Source organism: Papilio machaon, chromosome 16 (assembly GCF_912999745.1).
Source record: "Papilio machaon chromosome 16, ilPapMach1.1, whole genome shotgun sequence".
Classification (NCBI taxonomy): Eukaryota; Metazoa; Arthropoda; class Insecta; order Lepidoptera; family Papilionidae; genus Papilio; species Papilio machaon.
Window position 1 is genome coordinate 7,373,062 of NC_060001.1, and position 23,418 is coordinate 7,396,479.

The following is a 23,418-nucleotide window of genomic DNA, read 5'->3' on the forward strand; positions in this document are numbered from 1 at the left end:
AACATAATCTTGGTTTATAATAAACACAGTAATGTTTTTAATGATTTAGAATCGAGGCATGATGATTTTTTGAATGGTTCAAATGTTTTTTTTTTGACTGAGTAGTCACTGTTTGCCTTGAGGAGGCATTTACAGTTTCACCGGGCTTGAGATGGCTGGGCGCAGATGGCCCTTAGCCTAAACCTCGTTTAAAAGTAACTAGGCTCGAGGGCTCCCTCAGGAGCTTCGGCTCGGGCTGTTACTTCGTTATTATTACCGGATTGGGTTTATTAATGTTGCGTTACTTTTATAGAAAGAGGAAGAAAAAGTTAGGATGAAGTATTTTTTCCACTTTCGTGTTTTGTCTTATTTTGGCTAGAAAGGTTGAAGAGAAGAAAAGAAGTGAATTATTAGAAGTAAAGAGAGAAGTAAAATGAGATGAAATTCGTATAAAGCAGAAAAGGAAGAAGTTATTGAGACCATAACTACTAAATTAAACGAAGAATTATCTATGAACACTAGCTGTCCGCGACTCCGTCCGCGCGCAGTTAAAAAAAACTTAATTGGGGTATGAAAAATAGATGTTGTCCGATTCTCAGACCTACTGAATATGCTCACAAAATTTCATAAGAATCGGTCAAGCCGTTTCGGAGGAGTACGGGAACGAAAACTGTGACACGAGAATTTTATATATTAGATTACTACTTCATGTTGGTATTTGTCGATAAACAAGTAGGTTAGGATGTAAAAAAAAACAAAGTTATTTCACATTTTTTTATTTACAAAAAATAATTGGCATTAATAATACCATTCAGTCTTACAATATTAATAAATAATTAAGTAGATTTAATATTAATTTAAAGTTAATTTAAGAGCCGCGCAATAAGATGTAATAATTTTGTCCAGTTCCAATGTGTTCTAGAAATGTCTGTGAAGACGCATTCCAACAGATAATTTTAGTCTAACATTTGAGCCTTGATTTTATGTCATTTAGTACCAGATGTTATTTTTAAATGCAGTTTTGTCAATTATGTAATTTTCATATTAAACTGCTGATATAAAGTGGATAATAAAAGTATAAAAGTACAAAATGCTTACATCAATCATGAATCCATGTAATTGTAACTAAGCCTTTTTAAAATACGTTTTCTATTAAAATATTGTAACACTAGCAGTTGCCCGCGACTTTGTTATCGAGGAATTTAAAAAAATCTAGTCTTATAAATAAATATAGCTTATGCCACCCGTGGCTTCCCAACAGTGTAAGAATTTTTCAAATCGATTCATTAGTTTAGGAGCTTATTTAATGCAAACAAACAAACCATTCCTTTTTATATTAATATAGATAAATAATTATATATCGATTTACAATATTACCGTTAAACCGTAACAAATAGTATATCTCTGTTATGCAGGTGTTTTCAAAGTGAACACTCACGGTTAAGTTTACTTAGAAATCTGGTTGGTTTCTGAGACCAAAAACTCTATATAAAACATATCCTCATCCCTGTCATTATTTTAGACAATACAGAGATAACGAGATATATGTTTTAAACGGAGATTTTGGTTTTAAAAACCCACGATTAGCAAAATATATTTTATTAAAAAATACGTTCGAATGTTTCTTTTTTTAATAATGTTTTAAATGTTAGTTTGTTATATTTAGATTTAAAAGCTACGCGTAGTTTATTTTCCGTTTATGCCTTACGTTTTTATCGATGTCGCTAGTTGGTAATTGTGATCTCCAGAAAGTTTCTGATGTTCCTGTAATCATCATTATAGCTGAAAGAATTTTTTATTTAAAACTAGCTTTTACCCGCGACTCCGTCCGCGCGGAATAAAAAAAAATGCACACAAGATAAAAAAGTTCCTATGTCCGTCTCCTAGTTCTAAGCTGCCTGCCCATCAATTTTCAGCTAAATCAGTTCGACCGATCTTGAGTTATAAATAGTGTAACTAACACGACTTTCTTTTATATATATAGATAGATTCAATAAAAAAATACATTAAACATTTTGGAAAAAGGTCAAAAAAAGTGAGTTATAATTATTTAAGTCGGAGCCTAATAAATCAATGGTACTTACTTATTAATGAATAATATCGAAATCTCCTAAATATTTCTCACACATTTTTTTTATTTCAGTTTATCTTTCTGTTTCTTTTAATCTTTTTTACCTTTTTTATATCAATTATTCCACATATTTTTTATCTTTCCGTGACTTTTAATAATAAAAAAAATTACTTACCAGGTCCTGTAGAATTGAAGACGAAATCTTTTGGCGGGAGAACTACAGAAGGAACGGGACCTTCTACCCCCGTAGGAACTTCTAGATCTTTCTCTGATTCTATCACATGGAAGCTAGATAACTTAGGATTATCTATTTTCGGTCTATCTGTATTTATTTCTATTTTATCTTCCTTAATTCCAGCAATTGTATTTAGTTTTTCATTATTCGTTTCATTATTAATTTGATATTTATGTTTTATAATTTCATTGATTTCTTTAATTTCTCCATTAATATAATTAATTTGCGATTGAAAAATATTTAAAATTGCTGAATAATCTACTGAATTGCTTTTCACGTTTAATTTAGATTTAGTTATGTTTATATCTGGAATTATATCTTTAACTATGTTTGCAGGTTTATTTTCTTGTTTATTTCTATTATCTTTTTTTTCTTTTAGATTTTCAAATAATGGATCTTCTAATGGTGTACCTTCAGGTATATCTTCAAATGTAAAATCGTTGTTTATAAGAATCTCTCCTGTATCTAGAGATCTGGCTTTATCAAATAAATTGTCTGTCTGTTGGTATGTATCTGTGTCGTGAGAGACATGTGATGGACAGTCCTCAGGTATTGTGTACATCTGAGAGGTTAAATAATATTTAAAAATCTTCAATTAGGGTCGACCGGTGAAATACCACAACCATACAGAAGACAAGGTGTGAAGTGGAAGCAATTCCAAGTACAGTCTGATGAGTGTGGTGTCAGAGATCTAATTTTAGTCCTCTTTCCCTTCCCACCCTTTTTCTATAAGAAAATGATGGGAAGGGGAAGTGGATTTGGCGGAAGAGGGGACGCAAAGGAAAGGGAAATATTCTCTTCCTGTGCGTCTCTTTCTCCGTTGATTAAAGGTAGGCAACGCATCTGCATTTGCGGATGTCTATGGGCAACGGTCGTCTCGCTATTTCGGCGAATTTAGGTTGGCATTTGCTCGTTTGCCACCTTTTGGTATAAAAAATCTACGATATAGGTGTGAATAAATTCTTGATAAAAATATCTAAATGGATAGATATATCTAGATCTGTACAGATTAAGTTCTAATTATGATTTGAAGTTGTTTTTTTTATTATAAGGAAGCAAACGAGCAAGAAGTCACCTAAATTAATCAAAATGGTGAAGCAACCGACCATAGACATCCGTAATTGTAGATGCATTGTCTACCTTTAATCGATGGATGAGGAGACACAGAAAGAGAATATTTCCCTGCTTCCTATGTGTCTCCTCTTCTATCATATCCAATTCCCCTTCGCATTATTTCCTTATAAGAAAAGAGTTGGGAGGAAAAGAAGACTAAGGCTTCCGGCTCTTGGGTAAAGATATGTAAGTAAGGAATTACTTAAAATTAGACAAATTTTTTTTTGGAGAAAATGAATTTTAAAATACATTGACCGTTGAATATTGACATGGGGGCAAAGGGGGGGGGGATAAATTGAGTAAATTCTGAAAGATACCTGTATATCATTGAGGGTGGGCTGGTAGTAGTCGGTGAGTTTGACATGTGCAGGTCGCGTGTGGGCGCGTGGGCCCACCACATGCACAGTGAAGCAGTGGTGGTGGTCTTGCGGCAGCGTGCCCCCACCATCTCGTGCCCCCAGGTACAATGTCGCTTTGCCTCCAGAGTTAGACAACTCTATGCGACGTAGCACTAAAATAGTTACCTAGGATGAGTGCAAATGGAAGTTTCCTAGTGTAGCGACCTCTGGTTTTGTCAGTTAATTATTGACAATAAAAACTATATCTAATTTTACGAAAGGGGAGGGACTTCATCAAAGGTACTTTATTTCCTCATAGTGATAGGCAACATTTATGGACCTCTAAAGGAAAATAGTCTTCTCACATTTTTTATTGTATATATATTCATGTTTGATTTTTTGTGTAATCCGACAATTTTTTGTTAAGATGGATGGATGGATGTTTGTTTGAATTTATCTCCGGAACTGTTGAACGAATGTTGATGAAATTTGGCACATATGTAGAACATAGTCTGTATCATAACTTGCTAATTTTTTTTAATGCAGTACGGATAGAGTCGCGGGCGAGAGCTAGTTATATAAATGTAAAGGTATGTTGCTCACAGAAGTGTTGCGGCTGCAGCTGTGTGTAGAGACGTGGTGCATCTGCGCCGTATCCTCCCGGCAGCCACACCTCCAGCAGTGCCATCTGAGGGAACTCACCCCCCCACACTACACACACCTAATAACATTTTTTTTATTTGTAAGCTTTATTTTACATTAACAATGTTATATATCAGATGATGAAGTAAGTATATCTTCTTCTTTGTTATGAAGCTCTTTGTTGGATAAAAGCCTACTTTATCTTTATTTATCTTTTTAAAAATTATACAATCTCATACGAGGGCGTCGCCAGCCGATGATCTAGACTAGATCTTCAAGTATTCCTACTTATATTATACTAAAATATTTTTTGCTACTTTTAATTTTTTACCAAAAGTTTCCTTTATTAGGTAGGGAATGGAAGAAACTAATTAGTAGTTTTTGAGTTATTTTATTTGGATTAATAGGAATTGTAATTATCTTATTATTACGAAATAGCTTATATACTTATCTATTTTATATTATTTTCACTTATTTAGAGAGGGGGGAGGGGAAGTAACCCTATTTCCTCCACCCCGAATGCATGATAAATAATACGTTAAGACTCCATTCTGCATCATATTCAAGTAATTCTGTGAACTCTACCATTGTCTCATACCTCTAGTACAGCAGCACAGAAGCAGGTGTTGCTGCGACAGTGGAAGGGACCATCAGTACGTACAGCGAGCAGGACCCGCAGCGAGCGAGCACTAGTCTTGCTGACTGATGTGTGGTAGGAGCGTGTTGCTTGCACCACAGCACAACCACTACCTGATACATACATACTAGCTGTAACCAGCGGATATGTCTGGAATTAAAGCCTATTTTTGTCCTTCCCTTGACTGACAAGGACAGAATGAGATGAAGAATTGGATTTAACGGGAAATGGTATCCATATGTAGGAGAAATATCTTTCTGTGTGTTCTCTGTCGATTAAAGGTAGGCAACGTATCTGTGATCTGAGGTAATTAGCCTATGTGTTCTTCCAGACTATGTTCTACAGCTAGAGCTAGATAGCCTTTAAACAAACATCCATACATCTAAACTTTCCCATTTTAAGAGGATTTCAATATGTGATAAGCGAGTAGTAGCATTTAAATTATTGTGTTCTCAAGTAATTATTATTATAAATCTTACTAATATTATAAATGCTAATATTTAGATGGATGGATGGATGTTCGTTTGAATGTATCTCCGGAACGCCTCAACGGATCTTGATGAAATTTTGCACAGATGTAGAGCATAGTATGGAAAAACACATAAGCTACCTATTACGATTTGTTTTAATTCCGCGCAGATGGAGTCGCGGGCGACAGATAGTAGTTTATAATAAAATGTATAAAGAAAACTCATAATACTAGCTTACATTAGAACTGAAAACAATTATAAAAAGTTTTTATAATATTACAGGAGCATACATTTATACCACTATGTTAGTTAATGAATATCCGAGGTCAAGGTCATGTAGTTCATATCCAAGGTAACCTATTTTCAACATTAAAAAGGAAAATTTTCAATTTAAGCATTATTTTCAATATACCTTCAACGGAGATGGTGAGCTGGTGACCGCTGCCCATTGCAGCGAGGGCGGGCAGTCTGTTACCAGGCACCACGCTGATGATGGACCTGGCAGACTCACTGCTCACTGACACACTCAGATTAGCTGGTTCAGTGTGCGATGACCACGCAATTATAGCCTCCATCGCTACCAGTGTGTCCTAGTGGAAATAGGGTTTATCTCAATATGCACATTTTATTTTTCAGTTGTAAAAGATATGGTAGCGTGGCCGAGCGGTCTAAGGCGCTGGTTTAAGGCACCAGTCTCTTCGGAGGCGTGGGTTCGAATCCCACCGCTGCCAGTTTTTTGTTAGTTTCACAAAATTACATTTGAAAAATGGTTATTGTGAGAAAACTATAAAATATAGATATATGCTATCGCGGACTTTTATTTAGCACATTTAAAGAGCTACAATTCTTCCATACATCATTTTTATGTAGGTCCTATAGTTTAGCCTATGTAAGCGCTGAAAGCAAAAATGTCCCTAAATTTTGCAACGTATTTTGAATCTAAACATAAAATCTACTAGTCTTCTAGTTATTTTAAAAAATCATCAAAAAAATGGGACTCATCTACAAGCACTACCTTTCGATTGAAATATTTTTTATCAAAAACGAAGCACCAGGGGCGGAGCTTTGCGGTAACACATGTGGAAAAAAAAACAGTCGAATTGATAACCTCCTTTATTTTTGAAGTCGGCTAAAAATGGCTATTAAATACTTCAAACTGTAGTGAATCCTAGTACGTAATTTATATTAGTTTCACACGAGGACAGAACAGTGAAACTGAGACATACCCGGGACAGGACTGTACTGTGTATTAAAAAACAATACTGTTCTGCATTCGTGTGAAATGGTATTAGCGGTTACAAATGTAGTGAGATTAGCTTATATCTGGAGGAGGGCAAAGGGGAAAAAGTCCCCAGAAAAAAAAATAGATTTATCAACTACTTCTTACAATTCAGTCAGTACTTGTCAGTTCATCCCTTGGCTAAGATTTTTTCCCACCTGCCCCCCCCAGATATAGTGTAGAGAATTGTCTGGTACCTGTGTGGAGAGGAAGCCGCCAGTGTTGGTGGTGTGTGCGGCCAACCAGCGCAGTACAGCGCGCGCGTCCGCACCGCACGCCGCACGCAGCGCCGCACCGCAACCTCGCAGTGCTAACAGACCGTACCCGCTCGCTTCTATTGATGTAGCCAATGAACCTATACATCATCACCATTATCAGCCTGAATTTGTCCACTGCTGGACGTAGGCCTCCCCCATCGATTGCCACATGCACTCCTGCAACTTTGACCAGGTCATCGGTCCATCTTGCAGGAGGCCTACCCAAGCTGCGTCTACCTGTCCGTGGTCGCCACTCTAGGACTTTTCTGCCCCATCTGCGGGTGCCAGTTCTGCGGGCAATATGGTCGGCCCATCGCCACTTAAGGTTTGCAATTCTTCGGGCAATGTCGGTCACTTTGGTTCTGACGCGATCTCGCAGAGACTCCGAGCATTGCCTTCTCTACATACACAAGCCTAATCATTCACTGAATGAACGACTCAGTAACAACCTTAATTCGACGAAATAGCGAATCGGTCGTACATTGACATCTACAGATGCATTGCCTATTTTTAATCAATGGAGAAGGGAACATAGAAAAACGATATTTCCCCTTCTTATGCATTCCATCCATCGTCAAGTTTACTACCACTTCAAATCATTTACTACTGACTAAAATTAGGCATCCGACACACTCATCAGAATAAACGGAATGCTTCCACTTCACGCCTATCTTCTTCAGAATGAACGATTTTTTTATTTGAAATTATTTTTGCTTGTGAAAAATTAAGAAGCCTAAACAAGCTCTTTAAGGATCCAGTGTCTTTGACTTGAAAATATCGTCTAAACCGAAAAAACTTATACATTTTAGCAGACGCCCGTGACTTTGTCAGCGAAGAATTAAAAAAAAAACATAATTAGCCTAAAATATGCCCGCGTCCATTAGCTAACTTCCAATCCAAATCCCGTCAAAATAGGTCCAGCCATTTCGAAGATTACCTAGACCTTGCGGACAGACATACAGACAAAGTTTTTTTACAACAGTTTTTACAAATAAATCAACTCACCACTTTCCCAATACACGTACTCCTTATTCCTCTTGGCTAATTTAAGCAGCAGCACCAATTCCCTCAACTCCTCGTCCTCCATCAGTCCGCTGGCAACTTCTTTCTCTCTTAAGTAAGCCTCATTGGTCTTCCTCAGATCTTCCTCGTAATTCCTCAGTCGCATGAGAGCGTATGCAAGAAGAGAGTGGGCGTACACTCCCGTGTGAGTTTTAGATTTAGAGAGAGGGAAAGCTCGAAGACAAGAGAGTGAGTTTCGTATTACTCTGAGAGGAACGTCTGCAGCGCCCTCTATTAATGATGTGATTACATACGCCGTAAGAGCAACGCTTGCTATTTCGCCATCTTCATTTAAACCACCCTGTATTTAAAAGTGTTTTTTTTATTATTTTTATATCAAAAGAGTGTCAAACGTGCAAACGGATTATTCGCCGAAATAGCGAAGTGACTATTACCCATAGACATTCGCAAATGTCCATGTTGCCCATTTTAATCAACAGAGAATGGGACGCACATAAAGATGTTTGCTCTAGCTATGCGTCCCCTCTTCCACTAAATCCAATTTCCTTACCCATCCTTTCCTAATAAGAAAAGGATGGGAAGAGAAAGAGGACTAAAATTAGGTCTCTGGCACTACACTTATCAGACTGTACATGGAATTGCTTCCACTTGACGCCAGTCTTCTATGTGGTCTAACCTAATACAACAAATATTGTTGTTGCGGGATCTACCATTGTTATAAAGTGAAATTAAAGTAAATAGCTGTTCGCGGATTGGTCAGCTTGTAATTAAAAAAAAGTAGCCTATGTTACTTCATAGTACAATAGCTATCTTCCAGTAAAAGTCCTGACAAAATCGATCCAGCCGTTACGTAGATTATACGGAACAAATGCGGATTTACAGACAGACAGATAGACACATTTTTTTAAATTATGTTTTTTGTTATAACACGTAAATATTATTTAAAAGAAATATTTTTTTTTGTTGCAACACATCCAGTATAAATATAGATTTAATGTGACCCTTAAAAAGGTCTTAGGACAATTATTGACTATGTAACAGATTTTGTAAGAATATAGGAATAAGAAGTTCTACTCCATCTTACACAAGATCTAAAGAAAAAGATGGTAAAGTTAATCTTATTAATATTATAAATGAGAATGTTTGGATGGATGGATGGATGGATGTTTCTTTGAAGGTATTTCCAGAACCGCTAACCAGATCTGGATGAATTTTGGCACACATGTAGATCATAGTCTGGAAGAACACATAGGCTACTTGTTATGTTTTTTTTTTAATTCCGCACAGACGGAGTCGCGGGCGACAGCTAGTTTGTTATAATTTGTCATTTATATTGAATTAGACGTTAGATCCTTGACAAAGACCTTGAGTTCAGAGTGGAAGACCTGTCCCTCGTTGCGGAAGCAGCCGTTCTCCATCTGCTGGTTGAGGAGCCAGCGCTCCGCCAGCCGCAGTGCGGGGGGCGCAGCCGCACCCGGAGACAGCACCTATACTCACAAATATTTAATTACAACTTTATTTACATTAGTAATAATGTTATTGCAACACCTAGAGTTAATAGATCACTAAAATAGACTCTTAGTTTAAATTTAATATGAGAAATCTACACTTAAAGGTTATTTAAATTACATTTAAACGATAGAGTACGGTAAGTTACAAATTGGAAGTGTCAACTTTTTAAATGTTAATGTTTAGTTGTCACTAAGGGAGCCCCTAAGAGTAGATTTATTATGGGAAATGTACTCTTAAGAGCTGTTTTCTTAATTCATAAGTTGGTAAAAGGTCAAGCGGCCACCAAAATCATCTTTAGGGACGTATAGAAAAAGGTTTTCTCTACTATGTTTCCCTTCCTCCGTCAAATCCACTTTCCTTTTCCATCCTTTCCTTACAAGAAAAGGGTGGGATGGGGAAGAGGACTAAAATTAAGCTTCTGACATGCACACTCATCAGACTGTACTTGGAATTGCTTCTACTTGACACCAGTCTTCTGTGTGGTCGTGGTATTTCATCAGCTGAAATCCATCAGATTGTTGTCGTCTACTACAGTTATTAAACATCAAAAGACTGGTATTCTTATAAGTAGTAACATACATGGTAAGCTCTATGCATGTAGCGCAGACAGAAGGCAGTGAGCCAGGTGGAGGGGGTGGGGTCTGCTGGCCCGAACGCACTGAACCCTCCCCCCACATGCGCGTACTGCAGCTGGCGGGTGAAACCTGGGAGAAATATCTTGTATTTTTATCTATCTCGCTACGTTATTTAAAAAAAAACAATTAAGAAGCTATTTTTTCAAAAATTAATCCATTTATCTTAAACTAGCTGTCGCCCGTGACTCTGTCCATTGGTATTAAAAAAAACCTTTTCAAGAAGTCTATGTGTACTTCCAGACTATGTTCTACATCTGGTCGTTTTGGAGATACCTTCAAACAAACATCCATCCATCGAAACATTCACATTTAGCTGTAAGAGATCATAGTTATACGGTTGTGTATTGTAAAGTGGTAAGCATTTGTAGTGTTTGACCAGTGTTAGCTGACCTCTGGCGACATGTTCCCTGGCGGCTAGTGCGGCGGGTGCACGAGGGTCGAGCACGCGCAGCGCCAGCAGGTTGGTGGCCAGACGCGCCATGTTCTGCTCCCCACAACCCCGGGGTAGTGTCACCAACGCGTCTGCATCCTGACACATCACAATAATATATTCAACGAAACTTCATCATCATCAGCTCATATTTCTACTTCCTATACATCTCCTCCTTTTTCCTTCTTTTCCTTCCCATCATTTCCTTATAAGAAAAGGGTGGGAAAAGAACGTGGACTAAAATTAGTCCTTTATGGATTATGAACAAAAAACAGCGCACAACAGAGCTAACACAGTTACAGAGGAAGGGGAAAAGAGCAACAGTGTTGCAAGTATTTAAAAAAATATTGCATACATTTGACAAATAGTGAACTGACAATTGTCATGTCAATAATCATAAATGTCAAACACTTTGTACATATTATTGTTTCTAAGTCCTCCGGCACCATAGTCATCAGAAACGTGGAATTACTTCCACTTGCCTGTCTTCTGGAATATCTTTGGTATACTCACAGCGAGCAATGGTCCTACTGCATCAGACACGGCCCATACAGTGAGGTTCTCGGTACCTGCCACCGCTGAGGATTGTCTCCAACTCCATGTCACATTGGATGCCATCGGTTCTGATGACCCTGGGTACAAGTTTCAGATAAGAAGAATTCAGTTTGTTTGAAAAAATGTTTTCAGTTTGAACTTAGTTCACCTGATGCGCAGAGCATTGTGGACTTGTGTTCTTGTACTGGCACACCTTCAGGTTCCACTTGGATTTCTATTATTATTTCGTCACTGTAAAATAATAATCTTAATATTATAAATGCGACTGATGGATGCTTGGATGCGATGGATGGATGGATGTTTGTGTGAAGGTATCTCCGGAACGGCTCAATGGATCTAGTTTGGACGAACACATAGGCTACTAATTAATTTTTTTTAATTCCACGCGAATGGAGTCGTATGTTCATTGTGTTGTTTCTATCTCTCTCTCTCTCATATTGTTTTATTTTTCAAAGATTATGACTGAGATGTTATTACACAAGTGTTACGATAATGGAAATCGACAGTAATTAAATATCAGCCATAACTAATGCCCATAAATATCCGCATTTACAGATGCGTTGCCTACCTTTAATTAACAGAGAAGAGGACACACAGAAAGATATTTCTCCTACCTATGGATCCCCTTTCCCGCTAAATCCAATTTATCATCTCATTCTGTTCTTGTAAAAACAAGGTAGCAAGGGAAGGAGGACGAAAATAATCCTCAGGTATGTAAACTTGCTGTCTATCTTCTGTGGTTGTGGTATTTCACTGGTCAAGCCAACCAATTCGTAAAATAAATATTGCGGACTCTACCATTGTCCCGTAGTGTAAACCCACGGTTATAACAATGAACAATTTACTCCTTGAATATGTCCCACTAAACATCCTATTTTTATGTTATGGTCAGCTGTAAGAGAACTGTACAAAAATTATATTGTGTACAAAGCTTAAATAAATATTATATAAAATATGTTAACCTGACGTTATTTTTATTAGTGTTGCCACATTTGTTGTCGTTAGTGGCCTGTGCACGTATACGTAGTCGAGCGGTGCCGGGTACGCGTGCGCGCACCTCGACGCGCCGCGCCGCACTGCCGCGTGCGGACACGCACGCAGACTCAATACGATTAGCGCCCTCTAGGTGTGGGTCTGCTAAAACTTGGATCTGAACCTGGGTATCATAGTTTCTTGTGTATTTATTAAGAAACGTCTCATAGACTAATTATAGTATATTTATGTACTTAATTGGATCTTTCTTATCGACAAATTATATGTCTTTTACTAAGAAGTCAGAGAAAAATTACTGTTTTAATAGTGATTCTTAAGGCCCGTATTTTTTTTTTACAGTTTTTTTTGTTTATTATGTTACAGGAGTATCAGTGGCTCAGGGGTTTAGCACTTGATTTGTAATCTGCAGAACCTGGGTTTAAATCCCGTCATGTACCAAAACGTTTTTAGAATTACATATGTACATTTATATGACGCACATATGTGTGAATTCTAAGGAGAAAAGACGGCGACGCGTTCACGTTTCGTCTTCCGAAATGACAAGAAGTGGATTGCGGAGTTTGGCCACCAAATGGAGGTCCGTGATCTCTGCCTACCCCTCTGGGTCACAGGCATGAGTTGTTTGTGTATAAAGTTATACTAGTAGTACTCACGCTCAGTGGTTCAAATAGGTAATTGAAGAGTCGGTATCTTATTATAGTGTTATCACCACGACGCAGTGTTTTGGGGGCGTCAGCGTGTATAAAGAATTCGCGGAACACCTGAAATTAACAACATTACCTTTATTCAGAAATTACGTAAGATTTTCTTCTAAAGTCATGAGATCTTTTTTACGAAATATTTGAACATTTCTTTTGCTAGTAGTTTTTTTCTCACTTGCAACACAGCGGGGCTTGATATCGCGATGCCCGTCTTAGCTAGACAGACGGCGCCCGCCTCGTACAGGGTGATGGAGTCGGGCGCTCGAGCAGTGCTTGTTGCACTACTGTTCAGCCCCACCGCCACCAGACGCCACAACCACGCCTGTAATTAGGACAGAGTGAGATCCGGCTCGAAGGACCATAGATATTAGTCAAATTGAATCAGATTTAGTATATTTAAATATTGGTAACTAAGTCAAAAGAATATTAACTTCCTTTCTGCATCATTTCTGACCTCTTAATCCATTGTATAATTTATTTCAAGTCATAATTTCCGAAGCGATGCAATTTCTGTTTTCAACCCTGAACCTAAAACTTTCGGAGGACTCTAATTGCAAATTATAGAGCACTTTATCGTTCGCTAGATGTCGCTAATCGCTAATAACAACCTTAAAGTGTAACTTGGAACCTCTGAGGACACTTTAGTCGGCAGCCTCGCCTCATAACATACATTATTAAATTTCACATGACTGCAAATTGCAAGAGGTACACGAGTTTTAAACAACCCAATTTGATCCTAATTGTGGTTAACTTAAGGTTTCTTTTGCGATGTAGAAAGGTAAACTATCAGATTAGCTTAATCTGTAATTATCTTGTTCTCGTTGTTTTCGAAGTTTGGCAAAGCATTTAAGTTCCGAACATTAGCTATTTGATTTAAGATTCTAAACTTATATAAATTAACTTATAGCAGGGAAAAGACAAAGAACATATTTATGATGACAGTATCATAAAAGCCAGAGGATAAGTAAGTCGATGAGATGTTGAAATAATTTGGCACTGAAAGATGTACCTCAGAAAAGTCAGTCCTGGGTTGAACGTCGTCGTGTTGCATGAGGGGGGCTGGTGGGGGGGCGGAGCCGCAGCGTCTCGGGGGCGGGGCCTCGCCGAGTGCGCGCACGCCCGCCGCCGCCAACCACGCGCGCGTCAGCTCCAAGCTGCTGGAAGGCAGCTCGGCAGCATCGCTCGCTGGAATACAGAGTTAGCAACAGTGAAAGAGACTAGGGATGAATAGATCCTCAGGAGTCAAGAAAAGTCGAAGTTTAGGCTAGAAAATAGACTTAATTTGCTCTTACATATTATACAATATTTTCAATTGTAACTAGTTTTATCGCGTCTACTAACTTAGGAAACACTCTCCCGCTGCGTCGTACTCAGTGAGGTTCCTATGTCCTTCGACCAGTCTCTTCAGGGCGGAGAGCAGCGTGTCCTTGAGTGGAGGCTGGGGCTGCATCCAGAGCGCGGCGCTGTCCACTGCAGTGAGCGCGCACAGTGCCGGCCCCGGCGTGCTCAGCTGCAGCGTGGCCGCCGCACCGGGCGCCACCTGCCGGGATGTCCAGCTCGCTTCCACCTGGAGGACAGGACAAATAGAAAAATGAACAAGTTCGCAATGTCAGACCAGTAAGACAAGTACAGTTCTAATAAATAGATTGTAATTGTACATATTAATAAAACTGGAGTATCTGTCTGTAATATCGGTAAAAAATGTCTGTCTGTCTGCATTTTTCTGGGTAATATCCGGTATGGTTGGATAAATTTTGACATGACTTTAAAAAGAAGGTAGCTGCGGCACGCGGACATAAGATAGGCTTTTTTCCGCGATGACGAAGTCGCGGGCGACCGCTAGTTCAGGTTTAGTCTGGAGTCTATTCAATTATCATACCTTGTTGGCAAAGCACTCGTCCATCTCGAAGTGTTTGCTGGCGCTGACGAGCTCCCCGTTGTGGTAGAAGTACGCGAGGAGGTGACTGTCGGGGCACATCTGGTGTGTGACCTTGATGGGCAACATGACTCGCAGCAGGTGCCGGTCCAGCAGCGCAACGCTGGCGTTCATCTCGAGCTGGTTGGAGTCGGCATCCAGGTTGTTGAGGCCGGCGTCCAGCGGCAGGACGCGCCCCGGGTTGCCGCACGAGCTGTTCCTGGCTGCTGGCTCGATCTGGTTCCCGGATCGAGCCGCCGCGCACTGAGTTGTCGCACCCCAGCGGTAGATTATACCACCACGAGTTATAACCTGGAAAAAATATTTAAAAAGTGATAATACTAAATTTCCTAATGCATTTTGAACCGAGTCTACGTCCGGAACTTAATAGACCTGCTAAATCCAAATGTAATTGTATTAAAAAAGTAGTGTTACCACAAAGTGTACAGTGAGAGGTTTGCTGAGATCACTGAGGTTGAGGTAGAGAGGTACGAGGGTGCGTGCAGCGCGGGAGTCAGCACGCAGCGGGCCCAGCGCCGCCAGCGAGGCCGCCGCCCGCACTGACAGCCGCAGAGATGCGCTCGCGTTCTGCAGACGCGCCTAAAAAACAAAATAAATATACAACACCTACAAGATAATTTAAGAAACCAATATAGCGAAGATCTAGAATTGTAGTAATGTGTGTTAAAAATGTATGAGTACTTCAAAATCGTAGAAAGCGCTGTCGTCGACATCTGGAGTAAACATAACTCTTGCGATGCCGCGACCATCCGTTTGTGCTGACACGCAGGTGTCGCGGGGGGCGGAGTCAGTGGTGGATGGGGAGGAGTCTGGTGCGCGCGGGGCGGGGCGTCGGCACACGCGCACGCTCTCCCCTGACGCGGGTTTGTCGTCCCAACGAGTGGCCTTCACCTAGATTTCAGACAATAGTTATAATCCTGGCTCTATTTTTACAGACGTGAAATCCAATTAAAATGAAAATTTTAAATACAAAATGACAGTGGCTCTTTTTTAGGAGTTAATTCAAGAAAAATTACCTTCAACTTGTACGGTAAGCTCGGGGACACGACCGCCCGATGTTTTGTGAGAAATTCAAGGGTCACAGGGTTGTCTACAACTTGGGACACTACGGTCGTATTCTGCCAGATTCTTGTTCCTTCTTCCTGCAATACACAATATCACATAAGCATAAGTAAAAATATCAAATAATAAAGTTCCACTTCAGCATGTATAAAGTATACATTTAGGTAATTTTGGGTAGAAGCTATACCTGGAAGCTAAAGTCAGCTACAACTACATCTGGAGAGTTGGGGCCGCTCAGACCGACGCGGCGGGCAGCTGCAGCGTGCCGGTGACAGGCGCGGGGTGAACGCAGACGTACAGCAGTGCGCACGCCCGCGTTGCCACCTCCCTCACCTCCCCCCACACCTCCTGCCCCACGCAGCCTGATCACTAACATGCCCTCCACTGCTTCCGTCCATGGGTACCTGGAGGGAAATTCACTGGGTGAGGTGGAACTCTACACAGCTGGTGTACATCAAAGTATTATGAAAAATCACTGTAACCTGACGCAAACAGTCCACACGAGTCTCTCGCTGGACCGCAACACTCGGGGAGAGTGCCGCACGGTCAGCTGGAACGGCGGCAGCTCGTAGTTGCCAACCCAGAAAGATGTGGAGCCCTATCACAAACAAATTAAGACACCCTTGACGTCAGAAACTGGCAGAAGATGGTTAAAGACCGATTATTTTTTTGTGTCAGAGGCCAAGACCCACATTGGGTCAGTGAATAGATAACAAGCTCATTTCATCTGAATGTGTGGAACTGAGAGTCTATGTTTGGTCTGTGTGCTATGTGCTGACCTGCGATCCGTCAGCGAGGCGGGCTCTGACTGTCCAGAGGCCGGGCGGGGCGTGGTCGTCGAGGCGGTACTGCAGCTGTGCGAGACCGAGGCGCGTGCGCAGCTGCCGCCACTGCGCCACGCGCACGCCCTCCCACGCGCCGCGCGGACCCTCCAACCACATCTCTTCTATCTGATACAAGTATATAAAGTTACAATACTACTTATATTTACCAAAAAAAAAAAAACTACTTTCTCTTTCAATTAAGTCAGGCTATTTATAATCACATAAATTTCGTTATTTTCCAGAAATAAAATAAAAACTTGTTCAAGATATGAATCGCAAATGTGACATTAAAATAACCAATGACCTGGTTTCTTAATTTAAAATTTACAGTTACAAATTAAAAACCAAACAAAAAATCCTTCGCAAAAACATTTCGCGTACGAACAAATTGCATGGTAAGTATTTACTTAGTCGCGTTTATTTGCGCGTCGTCCCGGTGACCTTAACCCACTGACCCTATTGCCCGCAGCAACGAGTCTTATTAAAAAAAAATCGACTTTTTCCGCATTCACTAGCCAATTACTTTTATCATTCAAAATGTATCGCATTTTATTAAATTTCATGTTCGTACAGAGATTTGAAGACCTGGCTCCAATTGAGATGTGAAACTTTTTTTTTCATTCAAAAATAATTGCCGTTTTTTTAGTGGCCAGGGTTGAAGCCACTTTGACCTAATAAAATTACTACAGTCTTTATCAATTTACCGTGGGCTTCTGAGACAAAAATCTCCGTTTAAAACATATTTTAAGCTATGTTTTATACATAGATGTTGTTCACAAAAACCAGCGATAAGTAAATTATACATCTATTTATTACTGGGTTTGTTTATTAATTATACGCACTCGAAGTGTGCCAGCTTGCCAACCGGTCCCCACACTCGTCAGCTTCGAAGCTCCAGTTAATGTGGACCGGTTCCGTTGAGAACGAGATCAACCAGCTAAAGCTTTCGCTGGCAAAGACTAGTGTAAGTTGATCACCGGAGAATAAAGTTTAGGATCCATGAATACATCAGTCACGTCAAAAAGTCAGTCTTCGACTTTGAGCAAGTTACCGTTACCAGAGTCTTATTATAACTTCAGACTATGATTGTTGTTATTAATGTTTCCTTACCGTGTGTTTCCACTGCTGCAATAAGTAGACAAAAAACATTTTCTTTACATTCATTTTATTTGAAAAAAAAGAGATAGAAACAGAGAAAAGCGGATTGACGTCAAAAATACTGACGTGACGGATTTATTCATGTATACCTTAACCCGTTTATCGAGCTCATGTTGAACTATAAACAATGCAATTTAAATGCCACATAACAACCAACCAACTAAAAAAAACCTAGATTAAAAACAAAGAGTATGTCACTCTGCAACCCTAGGGTTGCCACACATACAGCTAAGTGTCTTGATATCTATTTTAATCTTAATTTGTTCTAGATCATCAAAAAGTATAGACACGGCGAAAGACTTTATTTGACATTTGTGTCAAGTAAAAGAGAAATGTGACTGGCAAATAATAACTTTCGAATCGGAATTAAGAAGTATTTTCGAAAAGAGGTCGCATAAGTATTTGCCGGTAATTAAAGATTATTGTTGATAATGTAACGGCAATTTTAAATTATTCATTTTTTAAACGATTGGCGGTGTTTTGTTGAGTTTATTAATTAATTAGGTTACACCAATATGGTTAAAGTTTATTTTAAATATTCAGTCGCGTTGTATTTACATGAATAGTTTTACGTGTTTTTTATATATCTTAAGGTGATAAACGAGCGACCGATCGCCTCAATTCGCCGAAATAGCAAAGCGACCGCATGGACATCCGCAATTTCAATTGTGTTGTTGATGTTGCATACCTCTAATCGATGGAAGTAGGGACTCACAGAAAGAGAATATTTCCCCTTCAAATGCGTTCCCTCCTCCGTAAAATCTACTTCCCCTTCCCATCTTTTCCTTATAAGAAATGGGTGGGAAGGGAAAGAGGACTAAAATTAGACCTCCAGTACCACAGTCATTAGACGAAACGCGGATTAGCTCCCACTTCACGCCTGTCTTATGTGTGGTTGTTATAAACTTTGCAAATTATTATATTCAATTGAAAAAGATTTATTATAATTTAATACAAACGTATTGGATTGGCAGATAGATAGTTATGAATGCACTAGATAATTTGCTAACTAAATATTTGCTACACAAATAAACTATGTCAAACTTGTTCTCAGCATTTAGTATTAAATTGGTCTAGTCGTTTAGTGTTCCGTGTTTCACATATCTCAATTGAAAGACGATAGTAAATATTTAGTTTAAAACAACACCCATTTTTGTCGTAGAATTTATATAAAAACGGCATATTGCTTTCATCAATCATTGGCAGATGTCGAAACTGGCAATTTAACAAATGACTGATCGTCGCAATTCCCCGTACACTTCACCAAATGACGGATCGTAGACAGTTACTACAACATACCCTAATATTCTACGCACGTAGGTTTAAATTTTAAGAGTTACATATTATGAGATGTAACTCTTTTTGCTCAATCTTCTAAGAAATGTATTTATCTGTGAAGCTATGTCGTGGAAAATTATATTTTATTATTACAAAGTTTTTAAACGTTTAAGTTTTTACTTACGAACGTGTTTTTGCGTATGAAGACAATGACTTGTTTAAATGAGAAAGTTATACAATAATATAAGTGTTTAAAAAATACAGTAAGTTTAAAATAGGAAACAATAGGTAACGTGGCGAGGTCTGATACGCTAATGGCAGCAGTCTTGGTGGCGTGGGTTCGAATTCAAAGGAATCCAGTAAATTTTAAAGTATAGGTAACCTTTTCCCGCAATGTTTTTTCCGTTTTGTTTCGCCGTTTTAGCCTTAATGGCTATAGAAAATCACACTTTTCTTAATAATAAATATATCAAACAATAAGTGTAAAGCTAATAAATGATAAAACAAGTTTTTCGATTGTTTAAGAATCAAAATTGACTAAAAACTAGGAAAGACTAGTTCGAAAGATCGAACACAGTCGAACCTAGATAAGCGAGAAGCCTCTATAAGTGAAAGTTCTTGTCCGATCGCGACAGACAAACTCCATAAATGAGTAACTTGAGTTACAGAGATTATAAGTGGGAAAAATATCGCGGCCTCTTAGACTCTCGTTATCTCGGTTCGACTGTAAATCAAATCAATGTAGATAGAGGTATTAGGCTTACGTTGCCATGTGCAGGTGTAAGGTCAGGCTTGAGCGCGATGGCGCGCACGCGCAGGGTGTCGCCGGGACGGAGGCGCGCGCGTTGCACGTGCAGCACAAGCACGCGCGCGCCAGCCACGCGTAACGTTAATCTTCGCTCCCACGCGCACCCAACCTCTGGGTACCTAGCACACGAAGAACATGTAATGAAAAAGTAGGAATGAAATTAAAAAAAAAAATTACAAACGAGGTTTAGTAACTTCTTTGAATTTTTAACTTATATAGGATACGGCTAAAACACACGTCTGGTGTCGGCACCGACTAGTGTCAGTGAGCGACGGGTCGCGTCCGCGAAATAATACTAGTCCCACTCACCCTGATGAAGGGTCTCCGAAGGGCTCGAAACTAGTCGGTGCCGACACCGTATATAAGTTAATGATAATGTGTTACGAAAGTTTAAAATATTCTTTGAAATAATTATTGACTCAGGGTGCGTAGTAATTGACTTTAAACGACTCTTGACGCTCTTGGGAATAAATTTCATATGATTATATCTCTCTTGGGATGTTAAAGCATCTGACATACGCACAATCATAAGCGAATAGACCATTCAGAGATACAGATTATGAGAGAGGATTAAACAGTAAAAGTTCAATTCAATACTATATCGTAGTACTTTATTTATTTAAATTAAGATTGTATTCTATATCTTTATTACTCTATACATTCATCCATAAAAAATTTTAGTTCTTATAATCGATTAGAATCAAAGTTAGCTCAATACATATTGGATTGTTTTAAAAAAGTAAATTGACAACTAATACGGCGACCATATTGTATTATGTATAGTGTACGATATTGTTCTCATGTTAGTTTACTTTTTCTTTGTGTTTTTGATAATTAATTCTTTAAACCTATTCTACATTATTTGGTCAAAATAAGCCCTGTTTTTTAAATAACTTTTAACATCTGTCATAGACAAGATTTGTCTTATAAAGACCAATTTTGATAACTTCGTTATACGAGTAGCGCGCCGTTTTGTGACAAGATCTAGATTTATCGACAGAGGGCGTTGCGCGTAGATAAAACAGATTTTCCATATATCCAGATTAAAATCTTTAATATAGATACATACGGGTGCAGCTTTTGTGCCACTTGATATATGGAAAGTGGATTTTAGTGTTGGCGAAAGAATTATAGACGTGTGGACTTACGAAATAGTAATCCTATAGTGAATCTTTGAAATAAGGAATGTTTTTTTGTATTCCTTTCGCTTCTGTTGACGATTATTAAGGTGTATTTGATTTTTATTCTTCCCAGAAGTATTATGGGTACAGACAATCGTCAATTGATTTTTAGAATTCCGCACCTCGAAAGGAAAAAACGGAACCCTTATAGGATCAATTAGTTGTCCGGCCGTCTGTCTGTCTGTTAAGACCCTTTTGCTCAAGAATTATACTCAGGTCTACTATCTCTTGGATCAGTGAATAAATCAAACTTCTAAGCTAACGCTATCAAAAGATACATCCGTTTATTTCTCAAGTTTCGACACTCGCAAGGGAATCAATACCTACAGAGTACTTCTCTCTTGAAGAAAACTTGAAATTTTGTACGAAGCCACGTCTTATAGCACAGATAAAGGAAACTTTGCGAAAATCGTTAATTTTTACCTACAGTTTTGTACGGAACACTCGGTGCACGAGTCTGACTTGCACTTGACCGGTTTTTTAATGAACTATTGTTTCACGAGTGTCCATTTTATACATTATAGTTATTGAAGAGTTAGTTACTTTGTTTAAATTTTCAATATTCATACATCTATGTACACAATGGCGATTACAAATCCATACATTGAATTCAAAGTACAATTAATATTTCTATAACATATGGTAGCGTGGCCGAGCGGTCTAAGGCGCTGGTTTAAGGCACCAGTCTCTTCGGAGGCGTGGGTTCGAATCCCACCGCTGCCAGTGTTTTTTTGTAAAATTTATGTAGAACTTACCGCATATTGACAATAACATCAGCTTTGGTGTTGGGCCGCAGCGGCACAGATATATCGAGGCAGCCACCGTCACCTGATGAATGCAAAATATTCGTTTAATGGCCCCGTAGTGAAGATTAGACTCACTTGTGGCTAGCTGACAAACCTGGTGGAAGATCTCTAGCGGCGGTGGTCGACTCTCCATTATCAGCGAGCAGTGTGATAACCATGCGGGCTGGGCCTTCAGGATGGAAGCGGGAGATGCAGGCTCGGTTGATGCCGCCCGCACTCAGCACGCCCGGCGCCAGGAATAGATGGTTTTTATCAGTGCACGGAACATTTCTAGAAAAAAGAGTCGAATTGTAGACATCTTAATTTCGTTTAAATGCCTAAAAAGGGAAGAAGATGTTTCAAACTAGACGTGATCCTTACACGATATAACTTCATCTACACACTATTAATATTAAACCTAACTGTAAAAGGAGTTTTTATGTATTTATTTAAAGTTTGTATACAAAATACAATGTTACATATATTTATACAATTGGAAAGTGGTGAAATAATAGTGAGCTTAACTCTAAAATAGTTCTCTTCTCGCATTTTTGTATAATTTTAAAGACTAAACTAAAAAACTACTTCACAGATTATAAAAATTGTTTCGCCAGTACAATACTAAATTATCCGCAATTAAAATAATGTTTAATATTATTATAAAATGTTTAAAAAATAAATGTCCATCCATATAAAACATGATCACTAGTTTGTTAACAAAAAAGTTTTTGTTGTTCGCCATTTAAAATATAGGATTATAAGTGTATAAAAACAATTGTGAGAAATATCTATGGATTGAATTTCATCGTTTAGTTTAACAAATGGTTAGCTTAGCTTTGTTTTTTATTTGCATTGCTGCTCTCCGCGGGAAATGAACTTTAAATTGCACAGACTATACATAGAACATATGCTTGACTCATTTCGCGTGTACTTCGAACTAAAGCTATTTAAGTACCTAAAGTGAACTAAAGCTTGCTCTAGATTGCGTGCAAGAATATTGCGAATTTAATATTGTAATGCCGCGACTGTAAAACACCTCGCTGTATTAATACTCGAATATACATGATCTTGGATTCTGGGCTTGCATCGAAATTTACTTAGGTCTTGGAAACAATAGCTGTAATTGAAGATGAAAGTACAAAATGTTTTCAATATATTTAATCAAAGCGATGCCAGTACAGATACAGTATTGATATTAATTTTTAATTAAAAGGTATACTGATTATCGTTATTAGTCACATGACATCGGTTCAACCGTAAGAAAAAGCGCGCGAAAAAAATTATTGCATCTTTTATTTTTTTCGTAACGTTACATAATTTAAAAATAAAAACAGCAAATAATAAGTAAACACATAATTCTACCACATTAAAGGAGATTCAATGAATTCATTTTGTTTATAAACAAACCTGGTGATGTTCTGCGAACTTTCAAACACGTGGGCAGACGCCGGCAAAAACAAACACAAAAACCACAACATGTCTGAATAACTATACTTAATATTGTATTAAAGTTTAA

The 23,418-nt window shown here is 38.7% G+C and overlaps 1 protein-coding gene and 2 non-coding genes across 3 annotated transcripts; 2 read left to right on the forward strand and 1 right to left on the reverse strand.

Annotated features, from left to right (window-relative positions):
- Window positions 1–1,597: 1,597 nt before the first annotated feature.
- On the reverse strand, window positions 1,598–23,418 carry LOC106716458 (pregnancy zone protein). Its single transcript, XM_045681682.1, has 30 exons — window positions 23,310–23,418; window positions 22,018–22,193; window positions 21,873–21,945; window positions 19,893–20,055; window positions 16,648–16,818; window positions 16,351–16,466; window positions 16,056–16,272; window positions 15,823–15,948; window positions 15,488–15,697; window positions 15,221–15,385; window positions 14,750–15,097; window positions 14,212–14,437; window positions 13,880–14,055; window positions 13,046–13,192; window positions 12,823–12,930; window positions 12,139–12,332; window positions 11,325–11,407; window positions 11,135–11,253; window positions 10,582–10,720; window positions 10,136–10,260; window positions 9,409–9,531; window positions 8,027–8,384; window positions 6,962–7,119; window positions 5,898–6,075; window positions 4,977–5,128; window positions 4,340–4,457; window positions 3,716–3,909; window positions 2,488–2,847; window positions 2,226–2,445; window positions 1,598–1,761 (listed from the first exon to the last, which is right to left on the reverse strand). The coding sequence occupies exons 1-30, from the start codon at window positions 23,378–23,380 to the stop codon at window positions 1,655–1,657; spliced, it is 5,121 nt and encodes a 1,706-aa protein (XP_045537638.1). The 5' UTR covers window positions 23,381–23,418; the 3' UTR covers window positions 1,598–1,654.
- Window positions 6,135–6,216, forward strand: Trnal-aag. The gene has a single exon. It is a non-coding gene; the product is annotated as a tRNA-Leu (tRNA).
- On the forward strand, window positions 21,759–21,840 carry Trnal-aag. Its single transcript has one exon. It is a non-coding gene; the product is annotated as a tRNA-Leu (tRNA).